The 21400-nt window shown below is 49.1% G+C and overlaps 1 protein-coding gene across 3 annotated transcripts in view; it reads left to right on the top strand.

Annotated features, from left to right (window-relative positions):
• Positions 1-21400, top strand: part of NBEAL2 (neurobeachin like 2) — a 234755-nt gene that overhangs the window by 179508 nt on the left and 33847 nt on the right. For all 3 annotated transcript variants that reach the window (XM_063122418.1, XM_063122403.1, XM_063122411.1), the window contains 10 exons: positions 2044-2202; positions 3419-3578; positions 5427-5512; positions 6519-7256; positions 12176-12354; positions 13356-13515; positions 14728-14865; positions 17101-17406; positions 20548-20697; positions 21090-21247. In XM_063122418.1, coding sequence (XP_062978488.1) covers positions 2044-2202; positions 3419-3578; positions 5427-5512; positions 6519-7256; positions 12176-12354; positions 13356-13515; positions 14728-14865; positions 17101-17406; positions 20548-20697; positions 21090-21247 — 2234 coding nt within the window. The remainder of the gene's footprint in view (positions 1-2043; positions 2203-3418; positions 3579-5426; positions 5513-6518; positions 7257-12175; positions 12355-13355; positions 13516-14727; positions 14866-17100; positions 17407-20547; positions 20698-21089; positions 21248-21400) is intronic.

Genomic DNA, 21400 nt, shown 5'->3' with positions numbered 1-21400 from the left:
ACATCCCCTTACCTTACAATTCTCTCACACTTAAGAGAGTCAAGCGTCAGGATTCATATTATGCCCTGGCCTTCCAACGTTTGGCACAATTGGACAGCAAATCCCAGACTGACCAGAATTCAAAAGTGCTCAGAAGACTGTGTATGTAAACAAAGATGAACTCGTTCATTCTGGATTTGATTTAGCATGACTTATTTATTCATTTATTTATTTAAAACATTTGTATCCCGCTTTATATCACCAGGATCTCAGGGTGGTGTACAGATATAATAATAATAATAATAATAATAATAATAATAATAATAATAATAATAATGCACAGGATTGTGACTGAGGCACGGGACCTGGGTGTTATTCTTGACCAGTCCCCAACGATGTCATCACAGGTGGGGGCCGTGGTTTGGAGTTGCTTTTATCCACTCCATGTGCTCCGCCAAGTTCGCCCCTTTCTGTCAGAGGCTGCTCTTACCACCGCAGTCCAGGCCCTGGTTCTTTCCCGACCGGACTATTGCAACCTGTTGTATACAGGGCTTCCCTTGAAGCAAATCCAACGCCTACAAGCTGCACAAAATGCAGCAGCCAGGTTGGTCAAGGGGCTCCCGAAGTGGTCTTCTATCTCTTTGGTGCTTCAAGAGCTCCCTTGGCTGCCGGTGGCTGCTAGGGTGCGCTACAAGGTCTTGTTGACCATGCATAAAGCCCTGCATTGCTTGGGTCCTGGATACCTGAGCACTCGCCTTTCTTCTGTGTCTCACCATTGGCAGACTCGCTCTCAGGAGCAGGGCGCCCAGATGGTCCCCTGCTACAAATTGGAATGTGCCGGGGCCAGGGCTTTTTCAGTGGCTGGTCCCCGGTTATGTAACAGTGTGCCCCTGGAGATTAGACAGGCTCCCACTCTCAATTGCTTCAAACGCCTTTGTAAGGCATTTTTATTTTCACAAGAGTCTGGGGAGGGGGTGGTTTAAATTGGGGTTGAGGGCTTTTCATGGTTCGAGGGTGAGGGTTTTAATGGAATTGTTGTAATGTGGGTTGAGGGATTTAATGGAATTGTTTTATATGTTATTGTAAAGCTCCTCGATGCCAGAAATGGTGAGGCGGCGCGATGAAAATGCTTTAAATAAATAATATATTTATTTGTTACCTGCCTCTCCCTCTGGATCGAGGCGGAATACAACACAAATAAAAACACCATAAAATGCATACAACTAATTCTAACGTTTAAAACCGGTGCATCATTAAAAGCAGCACACCATTTTAAAAAGGCATCTTAAAATTCAGCTGGGTGGGCCTGGCGGAAGAGATCAGTCTTTATGGCTTTCTTAAATTCTGGAAGACAGTTAAGTTGACGAATCTCTCCCGGCAAGCCATTTCACAGACTGGGAGCGGCAGAAGAAAAGGTCCTCTGGGTAACAGTTGTTAATCTAGTTTCTGCCATCTGAAGTGGATTCTTCCCAGAGGACCTGAGTGTGCGGGGCAGATTGTATGGGAGAAGGCGATCCCGCAGGTAGCCTGGACCCAAACCAGGTAGGGCTTTAAAAGTGATAACCAACCCTTTATACTTTGCTCAGAAACTAATTGGCAGCCAGTGAAGGGATTTTAAGACTGGTGTAATGTGGTCCCCCCTAGGTGTACCGGTGACCAACCTGGCTGCCATATTTTGAACTATATTTTATACAATATAAAACAATAAATATACACAGCTAAAAACAAATTAAACCATTAATCAAGCTAAAACCAGTATAGAATTTAAAAGCCGTAACGACCAATTAAAACAGTTAAAACGATGTGCGAGCTTGGTGAATTTAACCGTTAAAGGCTTTGTTAAAGTACACCGTTAACAAGATGAGCGCGGACGCATCCAGAAAGAAGACACGGCAGCAATTGTTTCGCGATTTAGAGATCAGAGGGCAGCTTCTGAAAGCACAAGCCAGCCACGGTCTTGTATAGCAGGTCTGTGTGGGCAGCACATCCTGCATAGGTAGTTTCCTTTGACACCTTTCTGGGTGTAAGGGGGAGCCCCTACAACTTTTTGGGTGTGTCTTGCAGGTGTCTGGGGTGCTGGAGGTGATCCACAGCCTGCAAAAGAGCTCTCCATCCCAGGAGCAGATTTACACTTTCCTGTTTGAGCCGGGAAATGTGGAGATTTTGTTCTCGCTGCTCGTTCAGCGGAAGTTCTCGGATGAAGTGCGCGAGAGGATTTTCAAGGTGAGAACCCTCTGGGCTTCCTCTGCCCTGTCTGCTTCCAGTCTCTCACTGGGCTCTGTTTGCTAGGTATGGAATGGTGCCGGAGCCAAGCAGATCCTCTGCATTGATTGTCGTGGGCACAAAATGCCACCATCCGGCTCTCAGTGGGAAGCTGTGGTGGTGGTGGTGGTGTGTGTCATAGAATCATAGAATAGCAGAGCTGGAAGGGGCCTACAAGGCCATCGAGTCCAACCCCCTGCTCAATGCAGGAATCCACCCTAAAGCATCCCTGACAGAGGGTTGTCCAGCTGCCTCTTGAAGGCCTCTAGTGTGGGAGAGCCCACCACCTCCCTAGGTCACTGATTCCATTGTCATACTGCTCTAACAGTCAGGAAGTTTTTCCTAATGTCCAGCCGGAATCTGGCTTCCTTGAACTTGAGCCCGTTATTCCATGTCCTGTACTCTGGGAGGATCGAGAAGAGATCCTGGCCCTCCTCAGTGTGACAACCTTTTAAGTCTTTGAAGAGTGCTATCATGACTCCCCTCAATCTTCTCTTCTCCAGGCTAAACATGCCCAGTTCTTTCAGTCTCTCTTCATGGGGCTTTGTTTCCAGACCCCTGATCATCTTGGTTGCCCTCCTCTGAACATGCTCCAGCTTGTCTGCGTCCTTCTTGAATTGTGGACACAATACTCTAGATGAGGCCTAACCAAGGCCGAATAGAGAGGAACCAGTACCTTCTGTGATTTGGAAGCTATACTTCTATTAATGCAGACCGAAATAGCATTTGCCTTTCTTGCAGCCCTATCGCTCTGTTTGGCTCACCCCAGAGGAGCCATTTTCATGGGTTCATATCTCCCCATCCCACCCTGTGCATCACAGTATAAAATACCCACAGAACTGCTTTGATGGATAAACAGCAGTACACCGAGTCCCACCTCGGGCCAGAACAAGAGGTTAAAGCTGACTCATGGCTACTGCTGAAAACAACATCCCTGCGTCTGTTTCAGCAACATCTAGTAATACAAAAGTTATGACTTAGCCTTCCAGTGCTCACAGGTTTCCTCTCCTCTGCAAGTGGACAACTCACCGTGTGGTGTCATGTGATCTGTTTTGAGTTGCTAGATGTCATAGGGTGAGTGGGGGTGGGGACACAGGGCTGCCGTTTTCATCAGCAGCCAGGCAGCTCCCAGCACACCTCTTCCGTGCCCCAAATGAAATGTCCTTGCACCCCACAGATCCTGTACAAGTTGTTGAAGTATGAGAAAGTGAACGAGCGAAGCAAACATCGCTTGAAGCTAAAGGACATCGGCTACCAGGGCTTCATCTCGTACCTGAATGACATCCCAGTTTCCACGCTGCTTTTCCGGTGCCTTTTGGAGCAGGTCCTCGCATCAGGTAAGGCAAATGTGAAATAAGTGCTGGGCTTGCCTGTTTTCGCTGCTGCTGTGTCTAGCTGAAGATGCCCGCTGCCCTTTGGGGCTTGGAATGGAAGGTCATTCTCAGGAGAGAGCTTGCTAAGGAAAACAGAGTTCAAAATTTCCCAACCCAGTTTACTTTAAGCAAACAAACACCCATCAAGAGAAGTAGACCTAGCACTTCTCTTTCCTGGGGCTTGTCTATACAGCTTGTTTACCCCGACCTAAATGCACATATTCACATTTTAGGTTACATGACGCAGCCGTCCATTCGCCGCAGCGCCAGGTTTTTAACTCGATATTTTTAACTTCACATCTGCGATTTACCGCGACTTTTAGATCACGTCCGAGTTTGCTCCGTGTTATGGCTATGTGTCTTTGGGGGAGTTAAATCGGATTTTGACATGTTGCCGGAGCTTTGAGGGTAGGACAACGTGATTGGCCGATTTCCCACCAATCGGCTGCCCCGTTCTTTCGCGCCGTTTTTAGTTTGAAGTCTCTCTGCGGAGCTCCGCAGAGAAAACTTCTTAAAACAATTTTATTCCTGTATTTATATATTTATTGCATTTCTGTACCGCCCAATATGCGAAGCTGTCTGGGCGGTTGACAAAAACAAATGGGGGAAACAGGCAGCCAGACGAAGGAGAGGTGTTCTGCTGCCTCGTTCCTTTCCCTCTGCTGCCTCGTTCATTCCCCCTCCCGCTCCCGGTTTGTCCGTTTTATGAATCTGCGGAGCTCCGCATATAAAATTTATAGCTTCGCTCCTCTCCTCTGTAACTTCATATGTGCGTATGTGCGCATTTATAACTACAGTACAAAAAAAATTCGATGTAAATTGCTGCTGTAGTGTGACTCTCTTTACCTACATTCGATTCAACGAAAAATTGGGTTTATATTTAAGGAGGAGCAATCCCATTGTCATATAGACGAGGGCCTGGGGTTACCATTGATAGTAGAGTGCAGGTCACTCAGCCTTTGCTCCTAAACCAGGAGTGAGCGATTTGTGGCCCTCCAGGTGTTCTGGCTCCTCTGCCATGTCCTAGACCAAAACATTGGGGAGGACCCACCTCTGTCCCAAACCTTTGCATCTTGTGGGTCAGCAGCGTCATCCTGGCGCACTTGGCTGCGTCCCAGAGCACACACGCCGTGAGGCAGGCTGTTGTATAGCGGTGGCCTGCAGGTATCGATGGTCTCCGGAATTCAGTCACACTGTTGCAAATTCCTGGGGATTAAATGCGTTACCACTGAGTAGCTGTGTTCACACGTCGGAGGAGATCGGGAGATGCGACACGTTACTCTGTGACCCACACAGGTAGCAGGTGTGAAGAGGCAACACGCCACAGGGTCCATGCGCACGGAGCCAAGCGGGAACGCGCGCACATACTTGTCCACTAAAGCATCCGACGTGTTGTGAGACTGCCTGTAGACATGCACAGATACGTGCGGTCTAAATGCAGAAAGTAGCATGCGGTGAGATGCACGCGCTGTGAAGACAAGCATATTGTATTTTGTATTTGTGTTTTTAAATTGTTGGTTGTTTTTTATGTTCTTGATGGTTTTATCTTTTGTGAACCGCCCAGAGAGCTTCGGCTATTGCATAAAAATGCAATCAATAAATAAATGTTGGCTGACCGCAGAACGTGTTCTCCGTGTTACAGTCCTACCCATAACATGGATATCTGCATGAATCAGAAGTTCGCTTTCCATTTCGCAGCTTCCTGCCTCGCACTGATGTGCTCTAGAGGCAGAACGGTTGAGCTCCCCCATCCCAACCCTGTCTTTTCCTTTCACCAAAACGTGATTCTGCCCCTTGCTTTCTTGTCCCCAGACTCCCCAAACTACAAGGATTTGGTGGCTGTGGTTTACCTCTCTCATCGGGCAGATCTGTCTGTCAGGCTGGACATCTGCCGGAAGGTGAGTGGGAACGGGGCGGTCAGGAACCCACGGCTTCAACGGGCCGGAGGGAAGGAGCCAATTCCCATCCAAAGCAGAGCGAGCTGCCTTCTCCTGGGTCCGGCATCGTCCATTCGGACTAGTAGTGGCTCTCCAGGAACTCACGCGGAGGACTGTTAACACCGCCTTCGCCAACCAGGAATTATGGGAGTAGTGGTCCAGCCCATCTGGAGGCCAGCAGGTTGGGGGCGGCGGCGTTAATGGAAGGTGTCAGGGGCTGGACGTGTGCTCTGCTACTGGGATAAAGCTGGGGTGTGCAAAGTTGCCACTGCTGTCCGCTCCTGCTCCAAGGGAGCCTTCGCGCCTTTACCCTTGTGTCAATGGGGTGTTTATACCCAACATTGGCCCAGGTGGGGAATGCCCAGGTGGGGAATGCACACTAGCCACCGTTGACGCAGGAAGGGGGAAGTGTGCCATTTGGGGGTGAGGGCCCCAGCGCTTTCCGGGGCCCTGCAAACGCTTGAGGGGTGTGGGTGTGGGTGTCCACGCTTGCTAGAGCAGCGCCCAACCAGGTCCAGGAGGATGCGGATGCAGAGGGGTCCGCTGGGCTCCTGGACCCAGCCAGGCGCTTGTGAGAGCCCCAGGTAAAGCCCCTCCTGAAGATCATGTACTGGGAATTTGGGGTGAGACTTGTGGGGCACCAAGTCTCGCCGGCTTCCCATCCCAAAAGAGAACTAAGGCCCTATTGCCCACTCAGGTAGGGAGGGAAGATTGTCGCCTAGCACAGAGCTCGGGCAACTTGCAGCCCTCCTGATGTTCCCATCAGCCCCTGGCAACATGGCTGAGGGATGATGGATGTTGCAGTCCATCCCCCGTCTGGATGGCCACGCGTTGCCCGGCCTCTGCCCTAGCAGGGCCCATTCTTTCACCCTCGTCCATTGAGCTGCGCACCTGCTGATGCAGGCTGGCCAGTCGCAGCTGGCCGGTGGTGAGGCCCTTCCTTTCTGCTTCCTCTCCCCACTTCCAGCTCTTCCACCTGATCTACTCCCAGCATGACATCGTGAAGCAGCTGGCCAAGCTGGCCGGCTGGCAGGACACCCTCACCAAGCTCTACGTCAAGGAGTCCTACGAATCCCGCCAGCACAGCCTGTCCGGCTCCGCCAACAGCGGCGGCTGCCTGGACCTCTTGAAGATCTCCGACCAGCCCGGTGCAGAAGCGGGGAAGGAGCTGGCTGACTCCACGAACCCCTCTGCCGCCGCCGACCTCCACGACCTGGACGTCTTCCTCCCGCTGGGCTACGAGGCCTTCGACCACGAGCTCTCTGAAGGCTTCTCGGACCACTCCATCTCTCCGACCAGCCAGAGGAGCAAACCCTTCCGCCCGTACGGCGGCTTCAAGTCGTTTGACTCCATGGACCTCGCCAGCCACTCCTCCTCTTCCAACAACATGGACATCCCTGGGCAGGGCGAGGCCAACGCGGGAGACGCCCTCCAGGCCGACCGGGTCTACCACCCGCTCTCTCCGTTCTGCACGTCGCCCTTCGACCTCGTCTTGGATTTGGGCAGCATGAGCTCTGCGGCCACGGCGGAGAGCGGCAACCAGACGCCCATGAGCCTGCCGGGAACCCCGTCCCCTCTGGAGAACTTCAAACCCTTCCCGGGGACGCGGGCGCGGAAGAGCTCCAGCCTCTCCAACGTGCTGGACGAAACCAGCTATCAAGAGACCTTGCCGAGTGACAACATCTCCAACACGAGTAACCCTCAGGTGAGCTCCTCCTCCTCCTCCTTCTCCTACTCCTCCTTCTCATTTTCTCCTCCTCCTCCTTCTCTTTTTCTCCTCCTCCTCCTCCTCCTCCTCCTCCTCCTCCTCCTCCTTCTCCTTTTCTCCTCCTCCTCCTTCTCCTTTTCTCCTCCTCCTCCTCCTCCTCCTCCTTCTCCTTTTCTCCTCCTCCTCCTCCTCCTCCTCCTCCTCCTCCTCCTTCTCCTTTTCTCCTCCTCCTCCTTCTCTTTTTCTCCTCCTCCTCCTCCTTCTCATTTTCTCCTCCTCCTCCTTCTCTTTTTCTCCTCCTCCTCCTCCTCCTCCTCCTCCTCCTCCTCCTTCTCATTTTCTCCTCCTTCTCCTTTTCTCCTCCTCCTCCTCCTCCTCCTCCTCCTCCTCCTCCTCCTTCTCTTTTTCTCCTCCTCCTCCTCCTCCTCCTCCTCCTTCTCCTTTTCTCCTCCTCCTCCTCCTCCCTTAGCATGGTGTGGAGAATGTGGATAGGAAGTCCTTTTTCTCCCTCATAATACTAGAGCCCAGGGTTATCCGATGAAGCTGATCAGTGGGCTCAGATAAGTCTCATTATACAAGTCTCAGTATAATACATGGACACCCTTATAGACATCCAGACGGCATTTACGATCGTCCGCAGAGGTCTTGCTCATAGGACGCTGTCATGAAGAACCTCGATGGCAGGGCCTTCTCTGTAGTGGCACCCACCCTCTGGAAAAACCTTCCCTCGCACAATTTGGGAAGCGTAAAATATAACCCCCTTTAAATGCCTCCTGAAACCATATCTTTTTAGACATAACTTATTAGACAAGCTTTCCCTGGACTATAATTATTTATTTATTTATTTATTACCCGCCTCTCCACTTCGATCGAGGCAGGGAACAACAGTAAATATAAAATACATAAAACTGAATTAAAAAATAATTTACATTGTTAAAACATTCTAAAAACATCCTAAAATTCCACTGGATAGGCCTGCCGAAAGAGATCAGTCTTTTTTTAAAAAAAAAAAATATTTAATACATCCAAACAATACAACAATATAATATAAAACAATACCACATAATACACAGTAATATAAAGTAAACATTTGATAAACATATATTCTAACTTAATTCTCTTTCACATAATCATACTTAAAAGTGATCCCCCCAACCACAGGATCTTATTAATATTTCCAAAATCTCATTACTTCTGGAGGTGTTTTCCCTCTCCCCTTTAATAATACGAATTCTAAAAACTGTTTCCATATTCCTTCAAAATCATTCATTTTTATCATTCCTCTTCTAACTTTTATATTACATGTTAATTTATCATTAATAGCGATATCCCATATTTCTTTATACCAGTCTTCTATATGATAATCCCCTTGAACCTTCCAGTTCCTAGATATCATTAATCTTGCTGCTGTTAACAAATTCATTATCAATTCTTTTGTCTCTTTATTACAATTCAATTCTCCATACACTGATAACAATGTCACTATAGGTGTCTCTTCAAACTCCATTCCTAATTCTTTTATCTCTTTAAACACCATTTTCCATAATTTTTGTACAAATTCACATTCCCACCACATATGTAAATACGTTCCTTTCTCTTGACAACCTAGAAGAGATCAGTCTTGACAGCTTTCTTGAACAGTTGTTCATTTGGTTTTTGCTAGCTGAAGTGGATAACTTATTCTGGTTTTGTATGAGTTTTTAACATTTTAAATCTTGACTTTTTTGTATATTATGGTTTTAATTGTGAACTGCCCTGAAGGCCTTGGCTATCGGGCTGTATAAAAGTGTCCCCATATTTTATTTATTTAACGTGCTGTGGGCTGCGAGAGGTGTTCAGCTAGACCCGTAAGCGCCATTATCCCCGCCCAAGCATAGATCCCAGGCTGGGGGAACAGGGGGCTGTCGCTCACGTGCAGCTCCAGTCCCTACTTTCTCCTGCCGAAAGAGCCGTTGACCATCAGAGCAGGCAAGACTGGGCTAAATGAATCAATGGTTCTGACTCACACAGCAGCCAAAGTTTGATAAGATGTGAGAGGGGGGAGAGAGATGGAGCAGGGCAGTGAAAATCCGAACACAACAGCATTCCACGGTTCCTGTGTGGATTTGCAAAAGTGAGCGGGGCTCTTTGTCGGGACCCCAGAAGAAACTGGAATCGCCATGGCAGAGATTCCATGTCCAGAACCCAGACGTAAGCGGTGAGAGCAAAACCGTTAAGTTCATTCTTTAATTTAATAATAATAATAATAATAATAATAATAATAATAATAATAATAATTTATTTACTTATTTGTTTCCCTTGCTCGGCTTCGTCCATTTTCTTCTGCTGCCCCTTACACCTGGAACGCTCTTCCAGAACATTTGAGAACTACAAGTTCAACCGCAGCTTTTAAAGCTCAGCTAAAAACTTTTCTTTTTCCTAAAGCTTTTAAAACTTGATTTTGTTCTGACTTTTATACTGCCTGTTTGGTGCATTCTCTTCCCCTCCTTATTGTTTTATTATGATTTCATTAGAACTGTAAGCCTATGCGGCAGGGTCTTGCTATTTATTGTTTTACTCTGTACAGCACCATGTACATTGATGGTGCTATATAAATAAATAAATATAATAATAATAATAATAATAATAATAATAATAATAATAATAATAATAATAATAATTTCTTACCCGCCTCTCCCTTTGGATCGAGGCGGGGAACAACATTAGAACAGGAATCAATACATCTTAAAAATGCATGATTTAACCTTGATTTGGGTAGACTTAAAGCTTCATTGCATAAGCAAACAAGCTGATGGTTAAACTGGAATTCGCTACTGCAAGATGTAGTGATGGCCACCAGTTTAGACGGCTTTAAAATACCTGACGGAACGACTCTCCCGACATGAGCCTACCCGTACACTACGCTCAACATCTAAGGTCCTCCTCCGAGTGCCTACTCTGAGGGAAGCTCGGAGGATGGCAACAAGGGAGAGGGCCTTCTCAGTGGTGGCCCCCCGACTGTGGAATGATCTCCCCGATGAGGCTCGCCTGGCGCCAACATTGTTATCTTTTCGGCGCCAGGTCAAGACTTTTCTCTTCTCCCAGGCATTTTAACAGCATTGAACAACGTTAAGTTTGTTTTTAATGGACCCCAGAATGGTTGTTTTTAAATGGATACTATTGTTTTTATACTGTTTTAATGTTTTTTTTAAATTTTTGTATACTTTTAATGTTTACTATTTTTAATTGTTGTAAACCGCCCAGAGAGCTTCGGCTGTGGGGCGGTATATAAAGGTATTAAAATAAATAAATAAATAAATAAATAAATAAATAAATAAATAAATGGGGGAATTAGACAACTCCCTGGAGATTTATCTCATTTTAGAATTTCTGTAAACCGCCCAGAGAGCTCTAGCTATGGGGGCGGTATATAAATGTAATAAATAAATAAATAAATAAATAAAGTCATGGTGCTAGTCATGGTGGCTCTGTGCCACTTCTGGTATCAGAGGCAGCATGCGTATGTGCACCAGTTGCTGGGGAACATGGGTGAGAGGGTGCTGTTGCACTCTAGTCCTACTCGTGGCTTTTCCATGGGTAGTTGGTCGGCCACTGTGTGGACAGAATGCTGGACTCGGAGAACCCTTCGTCGGATCCAGCATGGCTCTTCTTACGTTCTTTAAACAGTTTATTTAGTTATTTAGTTATTAATTACATTTCTATACCGCCCAATAGCCGGAGCTCTCTGGGCGGTTCACAAAAATTAAAACCATTCAAAGTATAAAACAAACAGTATAAAACCGTAATATAAAATACAATGTAAAAGCTAAACCAGATAAAAACAGCAGCGATGCAAAATTACAAATTTAAAACATCAAGTTAAAATGTACCGTATTTCTTCGATTCTAAGACACACTTTTCGCCCCAAATAAATATCTCTAAAAATTGGGTGCGTCTTAGAATCGATGGCGTCTTAGAATCGAAGAAATACAGTAATTTATGGATTGTTAAAATGCTGGGAGAATAAAGAAGTCTTCACCTGGCGTCTGAAAGCATATAATGTAGGTGCCAAGTGAACCTCCTTAGGGAGCTCATTCCACAGCCGGGGTGCCACAGCAGAGAAGGCCCTCCTCCTGGTAGCCACTTGCCTCACTTCCTTTGGCATGCCCCAAAGAGATTACAGTCTAAAGTTTGACAGTGGGTTGAGGACAGAGAATGGAGAGGTCATGGAATTAGCAAAAGTTTGAGGAAAAAATGAATGCAAGCAAATGCCATTACATAGGAATCGTAAGACCTATTTTTCTGCCCAGATGGGTCTGGAGCCCTTTAGAGCAAAAAGGACCAGAAAGTTTGAATGGATGAAAAGTTTGGGGAACAGATTTAAGATGGTGCGGCGGTCTGTAGACGCCCCCGGTGGCTTTTGCTTTGAGCATGCCTTGAGCGTGTCTCTTTGTGCCTTGAGCGTGCCTTGAGTGTGTCTCTTTGTGCCTTGAGCGTGCCTTGAGTGTGTCTCTTTGTGCCTTGAGTGTGTCTCTTTGTGCCTTGAGTGTGTCTCTTTGTGCCTTGAGTGTGTCTTGAGCATGCCTTGAGCATACCTTGAGCATGTCTCTTTGTGCCTTGAGCGTGCCTTGAGTGTGTCTTTTTGTGCCTTGAGCATACCTTGAGCTTGTCTCTTTGTACCTTGAGCATGCCTTGAGCATGCCTTGAGCATACCTTGAGCATGTCTCTTTGCGCCTTTGAGCGTGCCTTGAGTGTGCCTTTTTGTGCCTTGAGCGTGTCTCTTTGTGCCTTGAGCGTGCCTTGAGCATGTCTCTTTGTGCCTTGAGTGTGTCTCTTTGTGCCTTGAGCGTGTCTCATTGTGCCTTGAGCGTGTCTCTTTGTGCCTTGAGCGTGTCTCGTTGTGCCTTGAGCGTGTCTCTTGATCTTGTCCTCCACAGCAAACCCCCGAGGAGGAGCTCTGCAACTTGCTCACCAACATCATCTTCTCCGTCACCTGGCGGGGGGTGGAGGGCTGGGACGACGCAGCCTGGAAAGAGCGGGGGCAGGTCTTCTCAGTCCTCACGAAGCTGGGCTCGGCTTGTGAGCTGGTGCGCCCGCCGGATGAGATCAAGCGCAGGTAGGTGGGCCGCGTGTCGCTGGTGGAGCATCGGGTCGGTCATGGAGCAGGAATCAAATGCCCAGATGCCCTGGCCAGGTTTGGCCTCCTGCCCTGCACTTCATCCAGCGTTCTGCTTCACGTGCATCACCATTCTTTGTGGTGCATGCAGAAGAAAATGCGGAGACGGTCGAAAGCAGTGGCCGTGTTAATTCATTCAGCTGAACGCAGCCTCTCTGTCTAGACCAGCCTTCCTCAACCTGGGGCGCTCCAGATGTGTTGGACTGCATCTCCCAGAATGCCCCAGCTGGGGCATTCTGGGAGTTGTAGTCCAACACATCTGGAGCGCCCCAGGTTGAGGAAGGCTGGACTCTAGACAGAATGGGCCAAAGATGAGCAAGGCTGGGTAGATCCGGTGATTCTGGAGATGCAGGTGATATGAGACAGCAGCGTCCCACTAGAACAGGGGTGGGTAACTTGTGGCCCTTCGGAATTTTTGGCCTACAGCTCCCACCAGCTCTAGCCAACATAGCCAGTGGTGAGGGATGCTGGGAGTTGTAGGCCGAAGAAACTGCAGGGCCGCAAGATGGCCACCCCTCCGCTAAAGGCATGGGTTTAGAAGAAGGCGGGGAAACGCTGTGTGGTTGATTGGAGTTTCCTGGTAGCAGAAGGAATTTGGGAGGAGAAGGAAAACAGGGAGATCCGGGGCAAGGGGCAGGACGCAGCAGCTGAGCCCCAGTGAAGAAGGGAGCCCCTTGTGGTGGGAGATCACAACTGTGGGGGCCAATATGGACTCCAAAATCATCCCGGCACGGACTCCGCTTTTGTGATTCTGGGTGTCCCTCTTTTAAACGCGGTGGTGTTTCCTGCGTTTTAATACTTAAGCACCCAGAGCCGTGAACGGGGAATGGGAAGCTGCCACCAAGAGACTGTGTTTAAGTGTGTGGGGCCTCCCTAGATATCGTCTGAAGCCCCCTGTTGCCCTCCACGGCTCCCTTTTTTTTTTTCTTTCTTACCACCAGCCTTCTGGAGATGATGATGGAGTCGGCCTTGACGGACCTCAAAGAGGTCACCCTCGCCGTGCTGCCCAGCCTCATCCAGAACGCTCTGAAGCTGCTGCGCCTCCTTCAGGATTTCCTGTTCTCAGAGGGTCACAACAACCAGGCCTTGTGGAGCGAGAAGGTGGGTGCTTTCCTCACTGTGGATTCGCTGCCCGAGGTCGTCTGACCTTCTCCTTCTTCGTGACGGCAAGAAGGATCGACGCGGGCTTTGAAGAAGCGTTAGAAGCAGCCACCGACCACCACAGTTGGGGTCGACCAAAGAGAACAAACCCACCGTGCTTTATGCTAGCAATTCCCCAAGATGGTATCAAAGGCTGGCTGGGAATGATGGGAGCTGCAGTCGAACACATCTGGGGGGCACTGGGTTGGAGAAGGCTGCTTTATGCTTCTGTGGGGGATGTCCATTTTGTCATAGACATGCCTGCCCTGATATCATAGAATCATAGAATACCGGAGTTGGAAGGGGCCTACAAGGCCATCAAGTCCAACCCCCTGCTCAATGCAGGAATCCACCCTAAAGCATCCCTGACAGATGGTTGTCCAGCTGCCTCTTGAAGGCCTCTAGTGTGGGAGAGCCCACAACCCCCCTAGGTCACTGATTCCGTTGTCGTACTGCTCTAACAGTAAGGAAGTTTTTCCTGATGTCCAGCTGGAATCTGGCTTCCTTTAACTTCAGCCCGTTATTCCGTGTCCTGCACTCTGGGAGGATCGAGAAGAGATCCTGGCCCTCCTCTGTGTGACAACCTTTGAAGTCTTTGAAGAGTGCTATCATGTCTCCCCTCCATCTTCTCTTCTCCAGGCTAAACAGGCCCAGTTCTTTCAGTCTCTCTTCATAGGGCTTCGTTTGCAGATTGAAAGCCAGTTCTTGCTTTTGTCCCTTGGATCTGTGGGTGTTTACTCACTACATCCCTCTACAGCAGAGGTAGGGAGAAGGTAGATCTCCAGATACTTGTGACTTCAACTCCCAGAAGCCCCTGCCAGCAAAGACAATAGCCAGGAATTCTGGCAGTTGAAGTCCAAATCGTCTGGAGGCCTACCTTCTGCCCACCCCTGCTCTGGACTGCTTAATTCTTGGCAAGCCTACTTTTACGTCTGGAGCCCCGACTCCTGACACTTAAGAGTCTGGCTGGTGAGAAAAGGGTGCTCTGCACATGCTCGGGAGCCCTCTTGGCAGCCTGACCAAGTCCAGAGAACAGACTTAGCCATGGTGTCTGATCAGGAAATCTGCATTTATACTCTGCCAAGGGGGTCAAGCTGCCGTTCGTGGTAGGGACACGGGGTGGTACGTCATCTTTTCCTTTCCTCTTTGTTCTCCTTTGTCCTCTGGCTCCAGGTTTACGAGGGTGTTAACAGCTTACTGGACAAGCTGGGAGTTTGGTACCACTTGGCAAACGGCACCTCTGACTTGAAGGAGATGGCCCAGATTGGGCTCCGGGTGTTAATCGGATACATCGCGCTGGAGGATGTGCAGGTGAGCCACGGAGCCAGCGTGGTGGGGCCTCCTGCCTTTTTTCAAGCGATCCCAACCGGCTTTCCCCACTTGGCTGTGTGCAGCCTCGAAATGTGCAAAGATCCCCCCAGCCTTGCTGCAAGCGTGGACTGACGTGACGTGGGAACCTGGTTTGTTCATACGGCAGAATTTCATAGAATCATAGAATAGCAGAGTTGGAAGGGGCCTACGAGGCCATCGAGTCCAACCCCCTGCTCAAGGCAGGAATCCACCCTAAAGCATCCTTGACAGATGCTTGTCCAGCTGCCTCTTGAAGGCCTCTAGTGTGGGAGAGCCCACCACCTCCCTAGGAAACTGGTTCCATTGTCGTACTGCTCTAACAGTCAGGAAGTTTTTCCTGATGTCCAGCTGGAATCTGGCTTCCTTTAACTTGAGCCCGTTATTCCGTGTCCTGCACTCTGGGAGGATTGAGAAGAGATCCCGGCCCTCCTCTGGGTGACAACCTTTTAAGTCTTTGAAGAGTGCTCTCATGTCTCCCCTCCATCTTCTCTTCTCCAGGCTAAACATGCCCAGTTCTTTCAGTCTCTCTTCATAGGGCTTTGTTTCCAGACCCCTGATCATCCTGGTTGCTGGATGTGTATGTTCAGAATCCTGCCTCCCTTCTGGTTCTCCATCCCCCTGCAGTGGGGGGCCGTGTGCTCTCTGTCACTTGTTTAGACTGACCACTGGCGATTCTTTTCCTCTTCTTCCTCTGTTTCTCCTTCATGTCCCATGACGAACCTGGTTCTAGCGATGGGTCCCTCTAGTCTAGGGCACTTCCACCCCTATTACCAAAAGCGGAGATCCCGTCCCTTCATTTCCTCTGCCCCCATTAAACCAAACCCCTTTATTTAGCGTACACCTTTTTCTCTAAGGTCATTAGGCGTGAGACAAATCAGATCAGAGGAAATTAAACAAAGGGGAAAAGGAAAGGAACCTCTCGTGCAAGCACTGAGTCATTACCGACTCTTGGAGGGACGCCAGCTTTCGCTGACGTTTTCTTGGCAGGCCTTATAGCGGGGTGGTTTGCCGTTGCCGTATAGTATTTTATTAAAAAGAAAAAAAGAAAGCTTGTTATTTAAGAAAGTTGTTGCTACTTTCAAACAGGGTCCCTATATGGTGACTGTTACCACAAAACAGGTGTTAGAAGCCTCAGCTCTTACCCCTAACAAAACCTAAGCCCACTCCCCTATTAAGCTCCACCCCGGTTACATCACAAGGCCCTCGTCTTGACGACGTCAATAATGTTGCGCGCAGCAGCAGCGCATTGACGCTCCTTCCGACCATCCACATCGGAAGGAGCGCAGTTGCGGGCTCTCTGGCCGCGGCAGCTGCTGCGCCCACCCACCCGAGCAATTCACACGGCCGGTCCAGGGGAGCCTGGGAGCATCCACAGGTTAGAGGTTTTTTTAAAAGAAAATGGACTGACTTGTTCTTTTTTTTAAAAAAAAAAAGCTGTAAATGCGAAGGATCACATTTACAGCTAACTGTGGGGAGGAAAGAACGGGGGAGGAACGGGGTGCTCCCTCCCTGGCGGGATTTCCAACTCAGCCTGGCTCCAAGCTAAAAAAGTCAGGGCAAGTCATAGAATCATAGAATAGCAGAGTTGGAAGGGGCCTACAAGGCCATCGAGTCCAACCCCCTGCTCAATGCAGGAATCCAGCCTAAAGCATCCCTGACAGAGGGTTGTCCAGCTGCCTCTTGAAGGCCTCTAGTGTGGGAGAGCCCACCACCTCCCTAGGTCACTGATTCCATTGTCGTACTGCTCTAACAGTCAGGAAGTTTTTCCTGATGTCCAGCTGGAATCTGGCTTCCTTTCACTTGAGCCCGTTATTCCATGTCCTGCACTCTGGGAGGATCGAGAAGAGATCCTGGCCCTCCTCTGTGTGACAACCTTTTAAGTCTTTGAAGAGTGCTCTCATGTCTCCCCTCAATCTTCTCTTCTCCAGGCTAAACATGCTCAGTTCTTTCAGTCTCTCTTCATAGGGCTTTGTTTCCAGACCCCTGATCATCCCCGACTTCCTTAGTGCGGAGCTTCGGGGCTTTACCCCGGCTCCCTTCGGAGTGCCGGCTGCGTCATGTCGATCACCTGCTTCCACTCCGAAGCTACGGCGGGGCGAAGCGCCCGTGTAGACGAGCCCAAGGAGAGCTAGGAAGGCAGTCCGCTTTTGGGTCGGGTTTGACTCCTGCCTGGAACTCTGGTCTCTCCCTCCCCAGTTGCAGTCCTTGGCCTACGTGAAGCTGCACAGCCTTCTCCAGACAGCTTCCGCCCCCAAGAAGGAGGAGGCCTGCTACCTGCTGGGCAAGTTGGAGACTCCCCTCCGGCGCTCGCTTCACGCCAAGTCGGAGACCTTCTCCTGGCTGGTGCCCATCATCCGCACTTTGATGGACCAGTGCTACGACATCTTGCAGCTGCAGCATTTCCTTCCTTCTCTGCCCCCCACCAACGGCAGCCCCACCTTCTACGAGGACTTCCAAGTGTTCTGCACCACTCCAGAGTGGATCGCCTTCATCGAGAAGCACGTAAGCGGAACCCACTTTCAGAAAGGCCATCAATTTATTTTATTCATTCATTCGTAACATTTATATTCCGTGTATTTTATCATATTTGATATAAAAAAACAGTAAAATGGAACGGTGTTCTAATCAGTTACAAGCCAGGGGGAAACTTGCAAAAACAAGTACATTTCAAATGGCGTGTAAAACTCGCCCCATTTTCTGCCTCCCAAAGCACGTAGGGAAGTGTTCCAGAGGGTGGTGCCACTACCGAGAAAGCCCTGCTTCTGAGAGGTTATGTGGCAACACATTCTGATGGTTTTGCAACAGCCAACCCTGGCCTCCTCTGAAGGTCTTCGTTAACTGGGGCATGTATAGGGGAAGGCAAGTCTTCCAGGTCTCCTGGTCCTGAGTTATTTAGAATGACTCTATCAGTCTATTCAAGTAGGGTGACCCTATGAAAAGGAGGACTGGGCTCCTGTATCTTTAACAGTTGCATAGAAATGGGAATTTCAACAGATGTCATTTCTTTATATGGAGAACCTGGCGAAATAATAATAATAATAATAATAATAATAATAATAATAATAATAATATATTTATTTCTTACCCGCCTCTCCCTTTGGATCGAGGCGGGGAACAACATTAGAACAGGAATCAACACATCTTAAAAATTCATGATTTAAAATTGATCTGGGTAGGCCTGCCGGAAAAGACTAGTCCCTCTTCATCACAATATGTCTCCCTCTTTGCTCAGGGAAATACTGCAGCTGGGCTTGGATTAGGGTGACCCTATGAAAAGGAGGACCGGGCTCCTGTATCTTTAACAGTTGCATAGAAAAGGGAATTTCAGCAGGTGTCGTTTATAGATATGGGGAACCCGGTGAAAATCCCTCTTCATCACAACAGTTAAAGCTGCAGGTGCCCTGCCCTCCTTTGTTTCTGGTCATTCTAGCATAGCTCCTGCAGCTTTAACTGTTGTGATGAAGAGGGAAATTCACCAGGTTCTCCATATATAGAAATGACACCTGCTGAAATTCCCTTTTCTATGCAACTGTTAAAGATACAGGAGCCCTGTCCTCCTTTTCATAGGGTCACCTTAATCCAAGCCCAGCTGCAGCATTTCCCTGAGCAAAGAGGGAGGCATATTGTGACATGCTTGTTGCAGAACACAGAGCCAGATGGCTTGAGCAAGGGAAGCAGGACTGACCCAACTTTAATTTAATACATATGTAGATTAATCATCAAAAGCTAAAATGCTGATGTAACGTAAGATCATAAGAACATCCGAAGAGCCCTGATGCTGGATCAGACCAAGGGTCCATCTAGTCCAGGACTCTGTCCACACAGTGGCCAACCAGCCATCGGCCAGGGACCCACAAAGCCAGGACGTGCTGCAACAGCACCCTCCCACCCATGTTCCCCAGCAACTGGTGCACACAGGCTTACTGCCTCGGATACTGGAGATAGCACACAACTATCAGGGCTAGTAGCCACGGGTAGCCTTCGCCTCCAGGAATTGATCCAACCCCCTTTTAAAGCCATCCAGATCGGTGGCCATCACCGCATCCTGTGGCAGTGAGTTCCATAACTTAACTTAAGAAGTCCTTCCTCTTATTTGTCCTGGATCTCCCACCCATCAGTTTCATGATGGGTTCTAGTATTTTGAGAGAGGGAGAAAAATGTCTCCCTGTCCACATTCTCCACGCCATGCATCATTTTGTACACCTCTATCAGGTCTCCTCCTAGCCTCCTCTTCTCCAAGCTAAACTATCCCAGCTGTTGTAACCTTCCCTCGTAGGGTAGATGCTCCAGGCCCTGGATCATTTGAGTTGCCCTTTTCTGCACACTATAGATCAGCCTTTCTCAACCTGGGGCGCTCCAGATGTGTTGGACTACAACTCCCAGAATGCCCCAGCCAGCTCTGCTGGCTGGGGCATTCTGGGAGATGCAGTCCAACACATCTGGAGTGCCCCAGGTTGAGAACCACTGCTATAGATGAAGTCCTTTGAACACTCTCGAAAGCATTTCCCCCAAGCTAATGCTCCTTCAGCTGTGTTGGACTCCAGCCTCCATCACTCCCAGCTAGCATGGCCTATGAATGATTGGGAATGATGGGGGTTGTGGTCCAAGACATCTAGAGGCCACTAGCATGGGGAAGGGCTCTTGAGAAAGTGCCAGTTGCATGCCGCTGTTTAAAACCGTTTTGACGTGGCTGAGACTGAAGCGTGATCCTTGTGCAAGGCAGCACATTGGTTCCAGCTCTACCTCTTCCCTCCTGTTGAGTGGACTGCTCTTTCCTTACAACTATCCCGAGAAGATGTCTACGCTTGTGGTGCAAACTGCTTTGAAAGCACGCTGCCCCGGAAGAAATCTAGAAATCATAGCTCTGCGAGAGTGCCGGGAAATCCCTCTCCCTTTAACTGGGACTGTGGTCCCTGGAATTCCGTGGTTGGGAAGCATTGCCTTGAAATGCACGTGAAAGATCTGGGGTGCTGTCAAAACTTTTTGGTCAAGTGTTTTCCAAACCATTACAAACATTATTCATGTTGAAGTAGAAACTGATCCAGCACTGGCTCTACTTTCTATTTTCAGGAATGCCAATAGAAACATGATTCCCAAAGCCTTGGTCACCCATTTGCTGGTTGCAGCCAGGTGGGAAATTGCCCAATTCTGGAAAAGCGACAGACCTTTTGACCGTCAATGCTGGTTTGATAAGATTTGGAAACTAGCTTTAAATGATAAATTGACACAACATAGCAGGTTAGCAAGAGGAGAAATAACATCAGACACATTTGTGGGAAACTGGTTGGACTTTTTCACATCTATTAATATGAATCCTGGCGAACCTAAACCCCCCAATGACTCAGGAATCCTTTTGGTCAGAGGTTCTAACTTAACCTGCATCTTTTTCTGTACCAAGTGCTTATTGAAGGAATGAACACCCAGGCTTTTTTATAGTGGTGCAGTGGGAACATTTATATTGTTGTTGAGTGTTTTCTTTTACTCTGTGTGTTTATTGTATTTGTCCTTACTTGAAAATCAATTAAAAAAAAAGATCTGGGGTGCAGACATGCCTTTGAGACACGTGGGGTGGGGTCTGGAGGCGGCATTGTTCCTCCGGCGCTGCCTGTGGGTGAACTTTCCCGGCTGGGTTTCCCTCGGCAGGTGCAACCCACCATGGCCCAGTTTGAAATGGACACGTTTGCCAAGAGCCACGACCACATGTCGAACTTCTGGAACTCCTGTTACGACGCCTTGATGAGCAGCTCCCAGAGGAGGGAGAAGGAGAAAGCCGAGAGCAGGAGGAAGTTCCAGGTAGATGGCGCGGGTCTGTGCGCGGAGCAGGGCCGGGTCCATTCACCCCCTAGGTCTGGGCGGGTGGAATTTTGACCTGGGTTCAGAACATTCTGACAACAGGCACAGCATCCTGAGATTTATTTATTTTTTAAAAAAAGAGCAAGCTGCTAGTCCTTATGAATGACATGGATTTGAAAACGTAAAGGCTCCAGCGCCGATTAATTGACTCTCTCTTCCTTCTCCGCTCCCATGGATCACCGCGCTTCCTCTTCTCGCACAACAGATCCCACCCCCCACCCCGCTACAGGCTTTGGGCTGGGGGAGGTTCACCCATTTCCTTCCCATCCTCACCCTCGTGCCTTTGTCCCTCCCTTCCCTCCGGTCCCCACGCCGCTTTCCCGTTTTGCCAGGAGCTCGTCTTGGAGCCGGTGATGAAGCGGACGAAGTACGAGAACATCCGGCACACGAATATGCTGAAGCAGGTCAACCACCACCACAACACCGTCCTGAAGCAGTGGAGGGCGCTGAGGCGCTTGCTGACTTCCCAGCGCTCTGCATGGGCTGACCGGTAGGGCACCGCCTCCTGTGTAGCTGCCCCGCCCCCCCGCCCCCAGCCCGTGCCGGTCAGAATCGCTCTTGACTGCCTGACATGCAAGCATGTGACCCTAGGAGAGCCACGCTGTTGGAGAAACCCACTTAGGCACAGTGTGTTGCTCTAAGG

Source organism: Elgaria multicarinata, chromosome 1 (genome assembly GCF_023053635.1).
Source record: "Elgaria multicarinata webbii isolate HBS135686 ecotype San Diego chromosome 1, rElgMul1.1.pri, whole genome shotgun sequence".
Classification (NCBI taxonomy): Eukaryota; Metazoa; Chordata; class Lepidosauria; order Squamata; family Anguidae; genus Elgaria; species Elgaria multicarinata.
The sequence above is the reverse complement of the archived record's forward strand: the minus strand, read 5'-3'. Positions and strand labels throughout refer to the sequence as shown.